The 18,702-nt window shown below is 41.7% G+C and overlaps 1 protein-coding gene across 1 annotated transcript; it reads right to left on the reverse strand.

Annotated features, from left to right (window-relative positions):
• Nucleotides 1-371: 371 nt before the first annotated feature.
• Nucleotides 372-18,444, reverse strand: slc17a6b (solute carrier family 17 member 6b). Its single transcript, XM_044031218.1, has 12 exons — nt 18,081-18,444; nt 16,410-16,665; nt 15,299-15,417; nt 13,228-13,342; nt 12,199-12,286; nt 12,021-12,107; nt 9,884-10,026; nt 9,633-9,782; nt 8,583-8,715; nt 8,156-8,266; nt 5,615-5,742; nt 372-3,403 (listed from the first exon to the last, which is right to left on the reverse strand). Exons 1-12 carry the CDS (start codon nt 18,152-18,154, stop codon nt 3,041-3,043), a joined length of 1,767 nt encoding a protein of 588 aa, XP_043887153.1. The 5' UTR covers nt 18,155-18,444; the 3' UTR covers nt 372-3,040.
• Nucleotides 18,445-18,702: the final 258 nt, after the last annotated feature.

Below are 18,702 nucleotides of genomic sequence, written 5' to 3' on the forward strand. Positions count from 1 at the left end.
TGTTTTTTTGTTTGTTAGCTTTAGTCGTTTTTGCTAGTAGTTTTTCCCTCTAAGGAGTGTTTTTTTGTTTGTTAGCTTTAGTAGTTTTTGCTAGTAGTTTTTCCCTCTAAGGAGTGTTTTTTTGTTGGAGTGTTTTTTTGTTTGTTAGCTTTAGCCGTTTTTGCTAGTAGTTTTTCCCTCTAAGGAGTGTTTTTTTGTTTGTTAGCTTTAGTCGTTTTTGCTAGTAGTTTTTCCCTCTAAGGAGTGTTTTTTTGTTGCACGTTTCTTTTTCGCTTCGTCTTCCGAGTCGTGCTATCGGGTCCAAGTCCTTGTCCAGGTGTGACAGTGTGTTCTCTAACTCCACGTTTCAAACCGGTACGGCACCAAAGACACACAGATTTAGTTTTTAATAAAAAAGGATATATATTTCATTTTGACATCAACAAACCTCTCAATTTACACATCAACAGAAGCCATAGAATCACACCGTAACTTCAGAGGCACAAAAACAGGAAACTCTTTTTCTTTTTTTTTTTGTTGTTGTTGTTTACTACTTCAGGTTGCACATTTTGTCATTTTTGAGGAAATCGCTCGGTTACGTTTCATCCTCTGTGAAATCGGGGTTGGACAGTGGGGGTGAATGAAAAACACCAATCAAACTAAAACCTGAGGAAGGAGAGGGGGAGAAGACAACAGCACAAAGTCCACGCGAAACCACACGAAAAACAAACAGAAACGAAAAGAAGACGAGCACCCGTCTCTCAGATGGAGCTCGTCTTATCATTCTCATCTGGTGAGCAGCCGCCGCACAAACTCATTGCACTTTCTTGTCAATGAGGATTGTGTTGGGCTCTATTACTATATATTTTCATACGTACAGTTATTTTTACTATATCTTGTTTTTTTTTCTTTACATTTTCTACATTTGTTATCACAAAAAAAAACACACAACAGTAAAAACAAAAATGCATACAAAAAAAACAAGTTACAGAATGACCGTTTGTGACGTTGGACCAGAACTGTTACTATGGATTTATTGCTTTGTACACTGAGTAATGTTTGGTGCCGCCTGCACACTGACGGGTTCGTCCCATACTCCCCCAACCACAAAAAAATATTAGACTTCCAGCTAAAACCCGGCTCTGCTCTTCACCCTTTGGTTAATTGTGCAAAGAAATTGAAGCATCAGTAACAGTTTCTGAGACAGAGAACGTTTGGAAAGAAAAAGGACACTCAACGAAATTGTACACTGTTCCATGCATAAATACACATCCACACACATCTATATTGTGAAGTGCTGTCTTGAGTGTCTCCACAGACAAAGAGCGACGAATGAAACAGAGCTGAAGTCAGAGTAAGTGCGGAGTGAGGACGGAGCAGATTTTGTGCGAATATGCGTTCACACGTTCTTCCGAAAACACTTTTTCTTTACCACGCTCCAAATGTAAGAAAAAGGTCATCGTCTTAGTATATACTATATCATATCTCCTCATTCTCTAATGGAAATGGACAAATGGCAGTTTGTCCAAATTGCACGTTCCTCCTGGTTGACTCTCCTATCGCATTATGTCTTTAACTTTTAAAGCTCCAGTGTGCAAGTTTGAGCCTCTCAGCAGTGTTTCGCTTTCGTGTCTGTGGAGACAAACCGACGGGGAGGGGCGGGGGGAGGGGGAATGCGTAGCGGCTACGCCGCGAGACGGAGACGGCAGCAAATTTAAGGCTAATTCATGTCCACAGTGCGCAAGGGTGAAAAGAGAGAGCTTTAGGTCAAGGGGTTGACCGCGGCTCTCTGAAACATGAGTGAGGTAGTGCGATACCAAACGAATGTGGAATGTGGTGCTTTGAGAAAACTACTGAAGGCAACAGAAGTTACACACTGGAGCTTTAAATGCAACGTACAGATCTATGTAAACATTCAAATACTTATTCGGGGAATGTTCACTTTCATTTTATTCTTACAGGCCCTGACTGATGAGTCTTTGTTTAGACATTATTATTGAAAACTATTTGGTTTTCAGGGACTTTGATATTAAATATTACTCATTTATATCTTCTTTAATGTAAATCTCTATTTCACACTTTCTATATTATTAGATTTAGACTCTCATACTGATTTTGGTTAGTCTGCACTTTCCCAGAGTCTTTGCATTGCACCAAAAACCTCTCGGTTTAATGATTCTATTTAAATTCTAATTGTAACTCGCCGCACCACTAGGTATCTCTGTAATATACGACTTTATAAAAAGGTTCTTTTCATTAAAACATCTGTGGTGGACTATGGCTGTACTTCTGCACTACGCACTGCGGCGAATGCGGAAAACCCGCGCACTGCTTTTCACGAAATGAATGACACATAGCGAAACGAAGACTTCAACCTCTTTTTTTTTTTATGCAAGCGTAACGAAACGGGCCGTCGAAACGTCACTACGCCACTTGTCAAATCTTCACTGCAGCTCACTCACTTGTCAAGGACACAGAAGCCGTGGATAAGAAAAGCAAACCGGAAAATAAGAAGAAAAACTCCACCATTTTGTGCATTTAAAGGTCACACTACTCTGAGTGCATTTAGGACACAGTACAATCTACATCAACAGTGTCTACTTCCTGTTTACAATGCTGTGCAGTGACATATTTATACACTGTAATGGCTGGTTTGTACGACATTGTACTGTAGGTAGGTCACTGATATAACTAAAGGGTTAGCTCTGACGGACAGATTCGATGTAACCCTACAGACTTCAGTGTGATCGGGAAGTCTCCACTATAATAGGATGGAAATAAATATATTTATTATTAATATGCATAATAATACATTTAAAGACTGCCAATTTGATATGTTACCACTCTATTAATCAAATATTATTATATTTTCTATACTTTCGTAATTCTTAGATTATTTTAGATTTTTTTTATAGATGTTTTTGTAATAATTTGTGCAAACATGAGCTCACAATAATGGATTGTAGTGTTTCTCATTTGTTGGCGTTTTTTTTTTATGACTAAACAGATACACACTCAGGAAAATAGGTCTACTCATATGTCAGTGAATGTGTGTTTTGGTCTAAGAATATCCCTCCTCCTGCCTGTATCCATATCCCCCTCCTCCTCCTCCTCCTCCTCCTCCCTGTGCTTCTTCTTGGATGTACTCTTCCGTCTTCTCCCAGCCGGCAGCCCAGCCTCCGTTCGCCTGCGTGGTCGCGCCGTACGTCTTCGCCGGGCCTCCGAATGCGCCGTAATTCTGAGTGATGTCGCCCGTCTCCTCTGCCAGCTCGTCCTCGTCGATGAAGCCGCACTTCTCCTCGCTGGTCAGCTCCGGGTCGGCCCACGGTTGTTTCTCCCCCGACGCGAATAAGCCGTAGAAGATCACGCCCCCGTAATGTACCATGGAGGCAATCAGGAACACATACTGCCATTCTTCTCGTGTCTGAAGGGAAAAAGAAAGCAAAATGCTGTCTTTTTAAACACTTTTTTTTACTTAACAACTCATTTTCTTTTACTTAGTGCTGCAAGTTAAGCGCGTTATTAATGGCGTTAGCGTAAATCCATTTAAATAAATGTATTGCAAGATTAACATTCTTTTTGGCCGAGCAAACTTTGCGTTTTCTCCGCATGTTGTTGCAACAACTAGTAACGTTAGAAAAACCACAACACCACACCGGATCTAGCTAGACCGGAAACAAAACAACAGGCACGCTGCACACACTTGTTTGGGCTTGCGAGCCGGCCAGAGAGTAGTAGGCTAGCGTTACATTTTAAGTGGATGGCGCTGTGCGCTTCTCCATCTCCAGGCGAGCTCTCTGTATCCAACACATTCTGGATCAGTTCTCAACACACTCCCCACATCCAAGTAATGATGTATGCAGTGTTAACAACCGAGCTAGCAGACCCCCGAACCCCGTAGTAACGAGACCACCAAAGATCGCTCGCTCCATTAGCTCGGATTAGCTTGTTACGGCAACAACACCTTAAACCACGGGACTCTGTCACTTTATTCACAGCACTGCAGCGTGATACGCGGCCTCTCTTATTATTGTGCGGCTCTCACAATAAGAGGAATAACTCAAACTATGCAGGGTGACAGAGATATTGTCTCAATTAAAAAACAAACTTTAGCACAAAGAAAACCGATCCACTTTTCTATGTTGATAAGAGCATTAAAACCATCCCAAAATGCACATTTACTCCTGTTTTGTTTTATGCACACTTAAAGGAATACTTCACCCATTTGCATTTAGCTTTGTATTACTAGAATAGGGGTAGTATTTTTGAAAAATTGTGCGAGTTGAGAAATATCTTCATTCTTCCGGTGACAGTTGGTCCTGTTAGCTTAACTGTTAGCAAAGATGGCGGACACCCTGCAAGTGGATATTTCTCAACTCAACTCAACTCAGGGGAAACTAAGGTTGGGAAGCACAATTTTTCAAAAATACTTCCCCTATTCTAGTAATACAAAGCTAAATGCTAATCGGTGCATTATTCCTTTAAGCTAAACAGTGCTATGCTATGTTTCCTGTTCACACCGCAATACATACAAGTAAAAAAACACCTCATTCTCTATTTTACATAACTACGACCTATTTTTTTTCTTTACAAACTAAGAAAAATATTACTTACATCTATATGTATGGAAATCTCATCAGGTGACAGACAACTCAACCCATTTATTGACCAAAGGCCACCGTAGTTCCCTGACATGTTCATCTGCAGGCACTCTTAGGGCCAGCATTACCATACATGTAGCGTCCGCGTCAGTCTAGCTTTTATGAATACTCAATCTCACAAATCCCATTTCAGTAGCAGCAATTTCTCTCTCTCATTTGTCCATGCTCATGTTTACTTTGAGTGCCGAGTTGTTCATGTGTGGATACCAGCAAACCTTCTCACTCATGTGCTCAAGGACATTTCCATGGTTACCGTTGTCTTGACCAAAATAACAGTGCAACACCATCTGGATAACCATCTGTATGCATATAAATGGTGTACAACGTTGTTTTCTCTACTTTTAGAGAAATAGTCTCCATTGTGGGTTCTTCTGACCTCCATAGTTGTTATCTTGGTTGTTGAGGAAAATAATCTGAATCAATGCTCTGCGGTTCTTTGGGGGAATCTAAAGTTCATTGAGAGAGTTCTTCAGACGAATCCTCCAGCACTTTCTGTGCTCTGAGAAACTGAGATGTTTCATCATCTCCTTGTGTTGGTTCCTTGGAACATTGAGGGTTCTTAATGTGTGATTTTTAGCGGGCGCCATCTGAATTGTAAAAGGACGATATTCTGCAGCTACTTTTTAAAGGAAACAGTTCGAAGGAGAGGTGTGGCAGTAATTTGTAACCCTAGGTGATTACTTTGATTTATTTTCTCACTCGGATGGCTCAGTGGTCGTGTGAGTCGTCTTTCAACCGGAAGGCTGTGGATTCAGCGCCACTACTCTGCATGTATAAAACAGTGTGAATAAAATATGTGTGATGGAAATGTGCTGCATATAAATGTGTGAGTGAATGGGTGAATGGCAGAACTGTAGCAAGAGTAGCAAAAGCCAACCCATTTACTGTATACTGCTTTTAAACGCTTAAAATAAACTCCTTCGACTCCTACAATGATCTTTATGACTGTATTAGAGCGGAAGAAAAGCTTTTACCTTGTTTTTTGTCATAGCACCAACGATCAGGGGACACACCATGCCAGACAGCGTGCCCACGCCGTTAGAAATCCCCATTAGGATGCTGGCGTAACGTGGAGCAATATCCAGGTGATTGACATTAAAACCTAACAGAGGGGGGAAATGAAAACATTGGATAAATAATCATCATGCAAATAAATGTCAACAACACATTCAGGACCCAGAAATGTGACCATGCTGTTGCTGTTGCATCCGCCTCCTCCCCCCACTTTGACTGGCTGAATGAGTAAGTGTCCTCGCCGAGCTGCCGGCTGACTGGTGAGTCCCGCGGGACGGGCGAGCACTGAATTATTAAACACTCCAGCAGAAAGCTCAAGAACAACGGGGAAGGAAATGATTTCCTCGCAGACCTCTGCAGCCAAACGGCAACTCATGCCACGTCTGTTTGAACGAAGGAAGTCGAGAGGATTCGTTCTGGCTTATACTCACACCCTCATCTCCTTTTTATAACACACACCAGTGGATTCTACAGTCCGGTGCAACAGTATCAATATTGCATGTATCAAATAACGATGAGCCCATTCATAACGAAGTCTATGTGAACCAAGGAAACAAACCAACAACCCTCGTCTGGCTTAGCTCAGGTGTTGTGTTCTAGCACTTCATAAAAACCCCGATACGATATAACAATAGAGTGAATGTTACTGAATGAGAAACCCACACACACACAAATACTTTATATGTTATAGAAAACTGATTTCACTCTTTTGTGAAATTATATACAAATGTAAACTGTCACTGCTCGTCAACCTCCAACTAAAAGCATTTATTTTACCATATTTTAAAAGCCTAAAATAAGAGACTTCCGACCTGATTCTGTCCAAATGTAACAAAAGACGTGCAGAAAAGACCTAGATAAATAAGTTTGGATTGAACAAGGACTGCAACTGTTATTCTTATGATCTATTTCTCAGTAAATGCATTTTCTTGATTATCTCTTTGTCCATAAAATGTCAGGAAATGGTGAATAAATGTTAACCGGTGACTCAGAGAATATTCACATTTATGAAGCTGAACAAACCCCCACTCACAATGATTGATCAATGAATAATCAATGTATTGTTGCAGCTCTAGTTTTAACAAACATATAACATGATGGTCCGTGCCATTTTTAAACCCTTAATCCCTCTTTCCGGGGGTTTCTTTGATCAGCTAATGGTCAGCGGTCTATACCTATAGTGCTGCTGAATCTTTTCATCTCGGCAATTAAGAAAATGAGCAATTTCTCCTCCAAAACATGTTCAAATTACTCCTTTAACCACGCTTTTGTACGTCAGTGTTGACCTTTTTAGTAAAAATAAGGGCACAAGTGACACAGAATCAGAAAGGTACAATCAACACCTGCTGTTGTGAAAAGTATTTTGCATATTTAGCTTGTACATGTAACTTTTCACAGCCTCCTCTGTTGACGTTGACTAATTAACTGCTTCTCATTATTCAGTCATTTCTGGCTTAAGTGGCCACAGTTTGCATGGATATACGAAAGAGAGGCAACAATTTTGGAATTATGGATGCTCCATCTAATTTCTTAAATCTCAGATGAGTAATACAAGTAATAAAAGAAGCTAATCTGCATACTATCACACCGAAACACTGATTTATTTCAATAATAAAAGTGTTTGTTTTGATATGGAACGATAAATAGTTCACAATATAAACATATTTAAAATGAGTGCTGTCAAACGATTAAAATATTTAATTGCGATTAATCGCATTAATGTCATCGTTAACTTGCGATTAATTGCAATTAATTGCACATTTTTATCTATTCTAATTGTCCCTTGATTTCTTTTTGTCCCATTATTTTTTCCCGTGGTTTAATGTGTTGTAGCAAAATTCGAGCTAAAGGAGCTAGCAGTCTTCGGAGGTTTCCTTATTACGGTTCAGGGGTCTGCTAGCTTAACACTGCATACATCATTACTTGGGTGTGGGGAGTGCGTCGAGAAATGATCCAGGCTGCGTTGGACACGGAGAGCCCGCTTGGAAACGGAGAAGCGCACAGCGCTCGCCATCCACTCAAAATGCAAAAAACGCAAACACAAAAAAGCTAGCTAGAGCCGGTGTGGTGTTGTGCTTTTCGGAACCTTACTAGTTGTTGCAACAGCATGTGAAAAAAAACTACAGAGTTTGCTTGGTCAAAAAAAGAGCGTTAATCTTGTGATAAAAAAAATTGATGGCGTTAAAATGGGCTAGCGTTAACGAACAAAATGGACAGAAATAACTTGATATTAAGCGGCGGCCCGCATGGAATTGATTGGGGGGCAGCAAGTTTGAGACCTCTGCTCTAAAGGACGTGATTACATCTTCACTTCACCCCAAACCTGCAAGAGAGCTCAAGAGATTGCAAGATGTTTTAGTGAATATGTAGCCAAAGACCTGAGGCCATTTTCTGTACGCTCACGCTAAATTATAACATCCACTCACTGTTATCCTATGATGAGGTTTTGATAACGTTACATTCCTTTTCATACAGTCACAGTGTGTTGTAATTGCACTTACCAGATATAGCAAAGCCACTGAAGCCCACTGCTAACACCAGGAACGATATGGCCACTCCTTTACTGTGGGAATATCCGACCACCAGCAGCAGCGTCGCCTCCATGCCAAATCCTGCCGCAGAGACAGCAGGACACACACACACAAAGCCCGTAGGCTATTGGTCATCACGGTGCCAATTGAATTAACCACCATGCATGGTCTGCACTCAATTACACAAGTGGCACATATGAAATCAATGCACAGTCACAATTGGCCACGACTGTGTTTTTGTAAAGATCTATTAATGTGAGACAGACATCTCTCATACTGCCGCCTGGCAGGGAAACAAAAGGCGGCGGTATGGATCTGACACCAGGAAAACAACACCCTGCAGCATGAGCACAGAGGTGTGGAAAGTATTATTTCATTCCCAGTCCGGACTTCTCACCTCCACAGTTCATGATTTTCCTGACAGTGGTGGTTGTCAGGATGTTATTGCTGCGCAGGTGGTCGGCCAGCTGGCCGCCAAAGGGCACAATGATGGTCATCACCAGGTGGGGAAGAGCGGACAGAATGCCAACCTAGGACCACAGAAAGATAATTATTGTACAGTGTTTTTAGGAAACTGATATTTATTTTCTTTATTGTCAAGCCCTGACAATTCAACAAAAATTCAAAAAAGACGGTGTCACATGCAGTTTTTCATGTTTGATGAAATTGTACAAAAGCTTATCCATTTTCTGACACTTGATTATTTAACCCTGAGTGCTTACACGGCACAGATCTGTGCCGCAGGTGCACATAAGGTCACATCTTAAGGCTTTACAAAATGTATGTATGATTCCTTTTATACCACATAGTTTAAAAAAAGAGAAAAAAGTAGCGATAATTGTGCAAAAGTCAAAAAGTAGACATTTTTTCTTTAATTTTTGCTTAAAAACTTTGACAAATTTCACAAATTAAATCCAATTTCAACATTTTTTAGTAGGTGGCTAAGGTGTGTTTATATAGTTGGTGAAAATGAAAAAAAAAATCCTTTTCATCAGATTGCCTATAGGTTGTGCTGAAAAAAAAGCATATAAGACACTCTATACAGCACGTTATTATCGCCTTCTTTTATCATACAGTACAAATGGAAATTGGGTGTTCTCAAGGGTTAACATTCTTGTGTGAATACAGAATACAGAAGACATGTTTCAGGGCTCTGTGCATATTATTAAACAGAAATAATACCATTAACGTGGGATATTTCCACACTTGTTCTATCGTCAAAAACACAACTTCTCAAAAACAAGTGCGTGTCCTTGTGTGGAGTGATTTCTTGTTATATAACGTATCAGCTGATGTGTTAGAACCCCGGGCCAAAAGTTTGCACTGACATTGATTTCGGTGTGTGACGCGTTCAGCTCTAGAACACCAGTGCTGAATCCATCACCGAGAGAACACACCATCCATTTGTCACTTGTCCACCGGCTTGTATCATACAGTATACGCTCACCTTACTTATCTCAAAGCCAAACACTTCCTCAAAATATGCAGGTTGACTGATGAGCAGCAGGTAGAAGGTCCAGCTCCTGCAGAAGTTGGCCACGATGATTGCATAGACGGGCATAGAGGTGAAGAACTTCCTCCAGGGGGTTTTGAATTTCTGAAATTGATCCACACACATTAGTCAATATTAACTGTATTGTATTGTACTTCTTTTTTTTTTAAGAGTATACGTTGGAGCTGTGGAGCGTTTGCCGTCACCTCAGCAGCAGCCAGTAGCTGGGCACTCTCCCCGATGCTCTCCTCAATGTAGCAGCGCTCCTCATCGGTGATTGTTGGGTGTTCAGCAGGGCTCTCATAAGACACAAGGATCCAGAACATGTACCAGAATATGCCAAAGCACCCTGCACAGGCAGATTACAGGAGAGATTCTTCAGATTCTTAACAGAGGAAGTCCAACTTATTAAGCTGCAAATGAAGCACTGCAGCTAGTGGGGAATTAGAGCCAGACACAAAAGCTTAACTGGACTCACTTCAGTCCGGGGCGAAAGATTGATGGCTATTTACAGGCATGCCAAAACATTGGACGAGATCAATACACAGTCTTTCTGGATAAATCTATTTGACTTTCACTGGGCTTTCTCACTGTTGAATTCTCGGGTTTAAAAACACTTCAGCCAAAGATTTGCTGACACTGAGGATCCAAGAGCCTTAGATCACTGTCCTATAGGAGACTCTCACAGTGCGCTCACTTGACGGTGGTTGGGGGTCTGACCCTTGGTGAGACAGGCGGCTATAGGAGGTTAGCAGAGCAATGTTTTGTCATGGCTAACTACTGTACATATGTCTGACATCGACAACGGGGAGAACAAGCTTGTTCGAGAGCTCCGTTTGGCCTTTGTAGGGTGTAGGAGCTCAACGGGAAACGCGGTTTGATTGGCCAGCACTAGCGTTGAAGCGTTTGCATAATGTGATATAGGATTGGCCAACGCTTGGAAAGTTGAACATTTCTCAACTTACATTTACATTTAAGCTTTTTAGCAGACACGTTTATCCAAAGTGACTCCAAAAAGAGAATGATAGTGCAGAAGGAGATGGTGCAGGGTAGGGTAAGGGCTAGGACAGAAGATGCTCTTGGAAGAGCTGGGTCGTCGAGAGCTTCTCGAAGACGGACAGGGACTCCCCTGTTCTGGTAGTGCTTGGCAGGTCGTTCCACCAGCGTGGAAAGAGTCTGTATTGTCGTGTGCGGGGTGTTGACGACAATCCTTTGATGAAGGGAGTAGTCGAGGGTGGGTAACATGAGCCAGTAGGTGCATGCGAGTCAGCCGGCAGAGTGAGTGTGAGTGTCTAATCGGGATGGCACGATACCACTTTTTTGTATTTGGTACCAATATCACAAGCCATTTTAGACCCTTTAAACACATTTGTGGCATTTCAAGCTATTGTGTTTGGCTTGTATTGGATTTTACATTTTTTTTATCTGTCCGATATCCGATCCAGTGATTTTGACCAGTATCTGACTGATACTGAGCATCGACTCATCCCTAGTATCTAATCAGCCAATCCCATGGTGGCTTCCCAATGCATTCAGTCATGCAGACATGGTTAATAGGATGACCTGCTGAGTTTAAAAGAATGAGGGAGAAAGGTGATTTAAGTGATTCTGAAGAGGCATGGTTGTCAGTGCTGGTCGGAGTATTTCAGAAACTGCTGATCTTCTGGGATTTTCACGTTCAATCATCTCTGGGGATTCCAGCGAATGGTCCAACAAAGAGAAAATATTCAGTGAGCAGCAGTTTTCTGGTGGAGAATGCATGACAGTGCATTGTGCCACACCTAAGGAATGCAATCATCCAAAACTGTCAAGGAAGCTGGTAAAATACAGTAATAGGCATATACAGTCCAAATCTATAACAGACAAGGTTTGCAGAAGACTTGGTCCTTTCTGTCCAGTGGTGATCATCCACTCATGGATGAAGTAATTCATCTTTCTTCTGGAAGGAGATACGAGCTCTCCAGAGTCAGACCTAATAGATTTCCCTATGTTCCAATCAAGACTATCAGTCTGCACAATTCTTGATAGTTCTTTTAAATCTGAATTTGGATTAGGATCGCTTTAAGTCAAATTTGGTTGTGTGTGTGTCCATGGTGTCCTCTGTCCTTGTTTATTATGTTTCTTTGTTAATTAATTATTATATTGATTTTGGTACCATCTAACTTCAAAATAAACGTCCCTTTGTGGGACAATAAAGCTCTGAACTGAACAGAAGACCATCTCTGAACACACAACCAGGACCACACCCGATGCCACTCCTGCCACTACATTAGATGTCATTTGTACCTAATAAAGTGGCCAGAGAGTGGATATAACATGTAGGACCTCATCAGTCAATCTTACCATATACATAGAAGACTGAGGACCAGCCGGTGTACTGAACTAGGATCCCAGCCAGAGGCATCGCTATCACAGCTCCAGCGTAGGACCCTGACAAAACAGACAAAAACAGTTTTAATCAGTTTATTAACATTTAAAATACCAAAGAAATGAAGGGAAATAGAGACAGCTGAGTGTTTACCACAGAATGATATGGTGGCCAGACGACTCCTCTCCAGTGGAGGTGCCCACTTACTCCAGATGCCATGGCAGGCCGGATAAGTCACTCCCTAAAGAGACCACAGAGCAACAGTCGGTCTTTATTCGCGGTGAGGACAACACGCGAAAAGAGACTGGATGTCTAAGTGTTTCACTCTAAAGAGCCGAGTCATTGTGTGTTGAACGAGAATGCACAACAAAGAGCTAACAAATACAGTTACAGAGCCATGTGTAAAATAATTCGCACCCATCTCGGCCCAGTAAATATTGGATGTCGAAATGTAAGTAAGAATTAACATTTTCACCCCGATTAACACGAGCCGTTCATGGAGCAAAGCGGCTCTTAAATCTGCAGCCGTTAATTCTTCATCAGTGACTAATTTGAACAAACTGCAGTGATGCGAAATCAGCATGGACAGCGCTGTGCGTCATCGACATCGAGCCATGTGCGCACTGAAAATGAGATGGAAAAATCAGCATCTCTATTAAAATTGTAATATTTTACTTCATAATACCTCGGTTTTTTTGGACATCATAATAGAAAATGATCATATTTCTGTGCATGTGACTTCAGCGACTATTCAAAGATGGTTTGTTGTACTATATCTGTGTGTCATGTTGCACTACAAAGCCTAGGGGAATTGATTCGCTTTTGAATATCATCATTTTCCTTTCCATCCATTTGAGAACATGTGTATGAATCTTTGTTGCCAGGATACAAAGTGACAGTAAAAAAACCCAAACACATAGTGGCCCTGAATCAATACTATGCATCTTATATTTCCTCCGGCTGTGAGTCTCATGTTACAGTCTTTCCCTTTCATGCTTTCATGTGGAGTACATCACCGCTAATCCCCATGCAGCCATTCACGGACACAATAACACGGACGCAACCTCAGACTCATGGCACCTGTTTTTGTTCTGGCCACGGTGAGAGTGTGAACAGCGTGTCCAGCACTCCGTGGCACAAAAGGAAAGCTCCGGAAATACAACACCTTTGACAGTCTCTTACCTCCACCAGGCCTTGTAATATCCTCACAAAGATGACACATCCATAATGCACTCGAGCGGCCGAGGGGATGAACATGTTGAGCGTGGAGGTGAGGATAATGGCTGCACCAAACACCCTGCAAATCATCAGATGCTGGTTAAATGTAGCATTTTTAATGAAATATTCACATTTTTAAAAGGAAATATGACAAATATTAACACTTTTACCAAAAATATCCAGTGGTAGAAGGAACTATCAAAGCATAATTGTTTTGATTTGGTTATGTTTCATGAATCCAGCATAGGCCTAAAGTGAAAATATATATTATATATATTTTTTATACACAGACTGAATTTTTTTTGTTTTTTTTTAAATAAAAGGCCTTTGAGGAAAAAAAGAAGGGGTAAACAAATAATGAACAAAATGTTCATTCAAAAAAAAAGCGCGTGCACTGGTGCAGTCTGAGTGTCGTGTACCCTTCTGACGTCACATCAACAGATCTTTTTTTAATACAGCAACGCCCCGTAATGGTGCTGTGCGTTGCCTAGCAACCGTTTTCACGTGGGTTAATCTTTCAAGAAATATGTTGTTGTTTTTTCATTTGATAAATACAAACAACCAGGACCTGGCTTACAATTATTTTTTTCAATTACATGCATTTATTTATTCATTCATTCATTCATTTCTGACCTTGTGATTTCGGCTAAATAATTAATGATTTATTTTGCAAAATGATTGCGTTTTTTTTTTTGTCTGTCACTGAGGGAGCAGCTGAGCGCGTGCTGCGGGGAGGAAACAGACACGGTGATGCTTCTCGTTTGTGCGCGCGGGGTGTGTGTTGGTGTGTAGGGGGTGGGGGGGTGGGGGGGACCCTAATCCGGTTGAGGCCACTGTTGGGCACGAGACCAATGGATTCGATTGCATCCTCGTGTCAATCAAGAGGGCGTGGAGCAGGCGACACGAGAGGATTAGATAGATAGATAGATAGATAGATACAATTATTCCAGTGCTGGTGTTACTATAGTAACGATGAAATGAACCATGCTATTTACATATTGGTTCTCTTAAACATGAGCTGACGTGTTAATGTTGCAGCCGCGCTGTTAGTTATGCAGCGCAGCGGGGATGAGATGACTTTCGGCATTGGCAACGCTCGCGTGGATAAAACGCATTTGGCGACACTGGAGCAGCAGAGTCTGGTCTCCATGGCCGTCTCACTCTCTCTCTCTGTCTCTCTCTCTCCAGGGAGCTCATTAACAGGTGGCAGGAAGCCCTGACACCGCAGAGCTGCGGGGAGGCCCGCAGCCAGGCAGCCTGCAGGCCCGCGCCCTCCCCGCAGCTCTGCATCTTCACAGCAGCTGACTGTCTGTCTGTCTGTCTGTCTGTCTGCCTCACATACTCAGTCTGGAACAGAACAGTGCGCCACCTCCCTTTTAGCTCCTCACTCAGACAAAAAAAAAAGCCAAATCTTCTCCTTTTTTCTATTTTGTAAAGATTTTCTTTTAAAATCCACACATTTCGTTTACACGTGAACCATTACTCCTGTTCTCAGTGTAAAATGTGTAATAATGCCCATAAAAACACGTTTTTAAAAACAAGAATTATGTGCCTACTAATCATCTGCATGAGTGTGCAGTAATTCAGATAAATATGCATTAGCACGTACAGGATCAGCCACTGTAGTGATTTTTCCTCCTTTTTTTGGGCTATTAATAATCATGAGGGTGTCCCCTTTTTCGTCCTTGAGGCCGCCCCCCCCCCCGAAATGCTGTGCACGCCACTGAATCACAATTATAAAACAGAGGACTGGTTTAGTGCAGTGTGTGTGTGTGTGTGTTTTAAAATGAGTTTAAAGGCCTTTTGCACACACACACAGGTCGGAATATTTGAATTAATAATGGCCGCGTTCCATTTTGTTTCTTCATGTTCACAATGTCCAGGCTTCATCAGTAACACCTGTGATTTTTTTTTTTTCTAAATGTCTCCTTTTTTCGTTTCATTTCACCTGCCTTGTTGTTGTGTTTATTTAAAATAACAACGGTTACAACCATAAAACCACGGTGCTGCTGTGTGTTGTTGTCGTCGTTGTTACCTGTTCGCTGCCAGCCTGGAGGATATATATCCCCCCGGGATTTGTGTCACGATGTAGCCCCAGAAAAACGATCCATGAATCATCCCCACCGTCTCCGGATCCCAGTTGAACTTGGCTTTCTGAATATGGAAAACAATGCAGTAAAAAAAAAATGACTTTGTTTATTTATTATTTATTGTTTTAAGAGACATGCTTTAAGAGAAATAAACATATTCTCTCCAGGGAGCACATGTGAAGGTAATCCTGTTTTATTTCGATCATATATTAATTAAAAAAAATGCATCTGAGCATTTCAAAATAAAACTAAAGAAGATAAACATGCTGGCTATAGATGATTATTTGGCATATTTTTCATAAATGCGTGCACATAAGGCAAGTATTTTTGAATTATTCAATTTATGTATCATTGATAGAATGATAATATTCTATACATTATGAATCTATACATTGTAATTTTAAAGATACAAAAATAGTTTAAGGATAAACTGCTGTGGCCTTTGACAGCGAATTCAACCAAATATGTTTTAAGGTGTCTACTTGGTGTTTAGTCTTGTGATGCACGTGATGTAACGTGTTTTATAATCACATGACTTTAAACAGCTGACGTGCAGGTATCTTTTAATGAAGATAAATAAACTATTTGTCATAATGTTGCTCTTATGATGAGAAAACGTATCAAAAACTCTCAGATTAGATCTTAGATTTTCGAATGTTTTAAAAAAACAGTTCAGATGAGTCATATCAGTTGTTAATCATGTCACGGTTTCAATGTCATTAGAATAATCGCAATGTGTTTGTTTCTCTTTATCGAGTCTAAATGGCGCATGGATGCATTGGTCGTGTTTTAAAAGGATTACAAGAGTGTTATTTGTTTTAAAAAAAGCTTTTAATTATCATATATATGAAAATATCGAAATCTAAATGATGATAAATCAATAAATGGTTATTTTGACATTTGTGGGATCATTTTACGGCCTGATATGACAGCAGGCCTTTTTATCAGAGCATTTCTTATTTTCTTTTCTTTCCTCTTTTTTTTTATTTTGAGATGTCCTCGTGTGTGATTTCACATGAGGCGCGCGCCCGCACGCAGCCCATCACTATGCCACACCTCTTTGATGATGATCTTGCCGTTCTCGTGGACGGTGCTGTTGTTCACCATGCTGACTATGGCCACGCCCAGGTTACACCGGATACCGAAGGAGATGCAGAAGCCCAAGCCGCTCATCATGGCGATGATGTAGCGGCGCGGCGCGCCGAAGCACGTGCAGTCGCACAGCGGGGCTTTCTTCTCCGCGGCCTCGCGGGGCCGCCCGTCCTCCGTCATCTCGATCACATCCCCGCTTTTCTGCTTCCTCTCCATCACCCTGCAACATGCACCCAGGTGAGGACAAGGCTGTGAGACACCAGCACGTGACCTGGTGCTGCTGAAAAACTAATATTCCCTCATAAATAATGGATTTTTTTCTTCAAAGGATTTGAGGCCTTTTTTTTTCTTTCTTTTTTTTAATCTCCAACTATGAATAATTTGGACATGGAGCTGCTGTGTCTTCATGTGGTTTATTAATGTTTTATTCCAGTCAAGACAGTGCAAGAAGCAATATCATCAATCAGTGTGTGTGTGTGTGTGTGTGTGTGTGTGTGTGGCGCGAGGCCTTCACTGTGTCCCCCACTGTCACATCAGAGAAAATCCAGTCTGTGCATGAAGATGTTACCAGATCAAACCCCGCGCGTAAATCCACATTTGCGCATTTATTAGTAGTAATAAAAAAAAGCGTGAGTGCAGGGGTGAGTAAACAAACACATAAACAAACACATAAACACAAACAATCGTCGCCTGTGGATCTTGTCCCTGACTTGTACCGCATTGCAGCAGCGCCACTCACTTTTTCCACACTAATTAGCATTCAGGGGGCCGAGCAGAGGCTCCAGCCTCCAGACACATCACGTCTATGGGCATTCCTCAAAGTACACCTCTCCTCCTCCTCCTCCTCCTCTTCCTCCTCCTCAGGAGAGTCACATTGATCCCCCCTCCACACACACACACGTTGTTTTTCCACACTCAGGATGCAAAAATGGTGTAAAAAGGAAAGGAAAAATCGAAATATTCAAATTCATGTGTCTGCAATCCAAAGAAAAACTCAGAGGAGAATGGAATAATACATGGATGCAGGAGCTGGAGTGAAATCCAAAGGCCTGTTTTTCTTTTAAAGGTCTGTCTCGAGAGAAGCAGAATGACTATATTCTATTATTAAAATATATTTAGATATAAAAAAAGAAAAATGATGCCAGATCCTCAGCTAGTCTTTTTATTTTTTTAAATGATACATTTTCTGCAGATGCAGGGAATGTTCCTTTAATGTCCCCTTGAGGGGTGAATCCACGACAGCGCGTTGTTTAGAAAAAATGGCTGAGAAAAGTCAATCAAATGACGATGATTTCAAAATGATACGGTCTTTAAAGCGAATATAATCAGTTATGGTTTAAATATCGCATGCACGGCCTTAATGAGATTCTGGTTCAGGCCCCGCGCAGCACCAGGATAGACCAGTGGCATCTGGTCCACTAAAACCTCCACACACACACACACACACGATGACATAATTTCCCCCACGTCCAGAGGCGTGACTACACATCCGTGTAAGTTGTAAAAACAGATGTGCGGTGTCTCACATCGGATACACTGTGTTTATGCAAATAAAAAAAAAAACCCACACATCAGGTACTTCACGCACGCGCCATTCAGGATGTACCAAAAAAAAAAGACAATGCGCGACCTTACCTGTAAACATGACCCAGGGTTTTCCCGGCAAATTCCTTCACCCCCGCCGTCGCTCTCGCCTTCACTGATGCCATATCCAGTTCGTGTGTAAAGGCCTGTTTTTCTTTTTCCTCCTCTGTGTTATTTTACTGTTTCATCGTCATGGCACGCGCAGGACGGCTGAACAACTTCTAATAAGAATGAGTCGGAGCGCGCGGGGAGGAGGCGACGGTCCACCCGCACGAGACTTCACTGTGTGCAAAATAAATAAATAAATGAATGAATAAATAAACAGAAAGAATGAAAATCAAACGAGCCGCGCGCCTTCATCGTCCTCTGCCTGGCGTCGCACCGCAGCCGCGCCGAGAGCCATCACCGCGGGAGGGAGGGGACACGGAAAGGTGTGGAAGTGGGAAGAAGTGAGAGCCGGCGTCGTCGAGCGATATGGATCAGTGTCCGCAACAGCGGGAAAAAGAGAGAGCGAGAGAGGGGAGAGAGAGATGGAGAGGGCGAGAGAGAGCGCGCGAGGGAGAGGGAGATAAAGAGAGAGAGAGAGTGTGAATAGAGAGATTTAAAAAAAAAAAGATGGTTAAAGTTTTAAAAAGCAGAAATGTGTGTTTGAGCTAAATGAGCGTTTTTAGTA

This window comes from Solea senegalensis, linkage group LG7 (assembly GCF_019176455.1).
Source record: "Solea senegalensis isolate Sse05_10M linkage group LG7, IFAPA_SoseM_1, whole genome shotgun sequence".
Classification (NCBI taxonomy): Eukaryota; Metazoa; Chordata; class Actinopteri; order Pleuronectiformes; family Soleidae; genus Solea; species Solea senegalensis.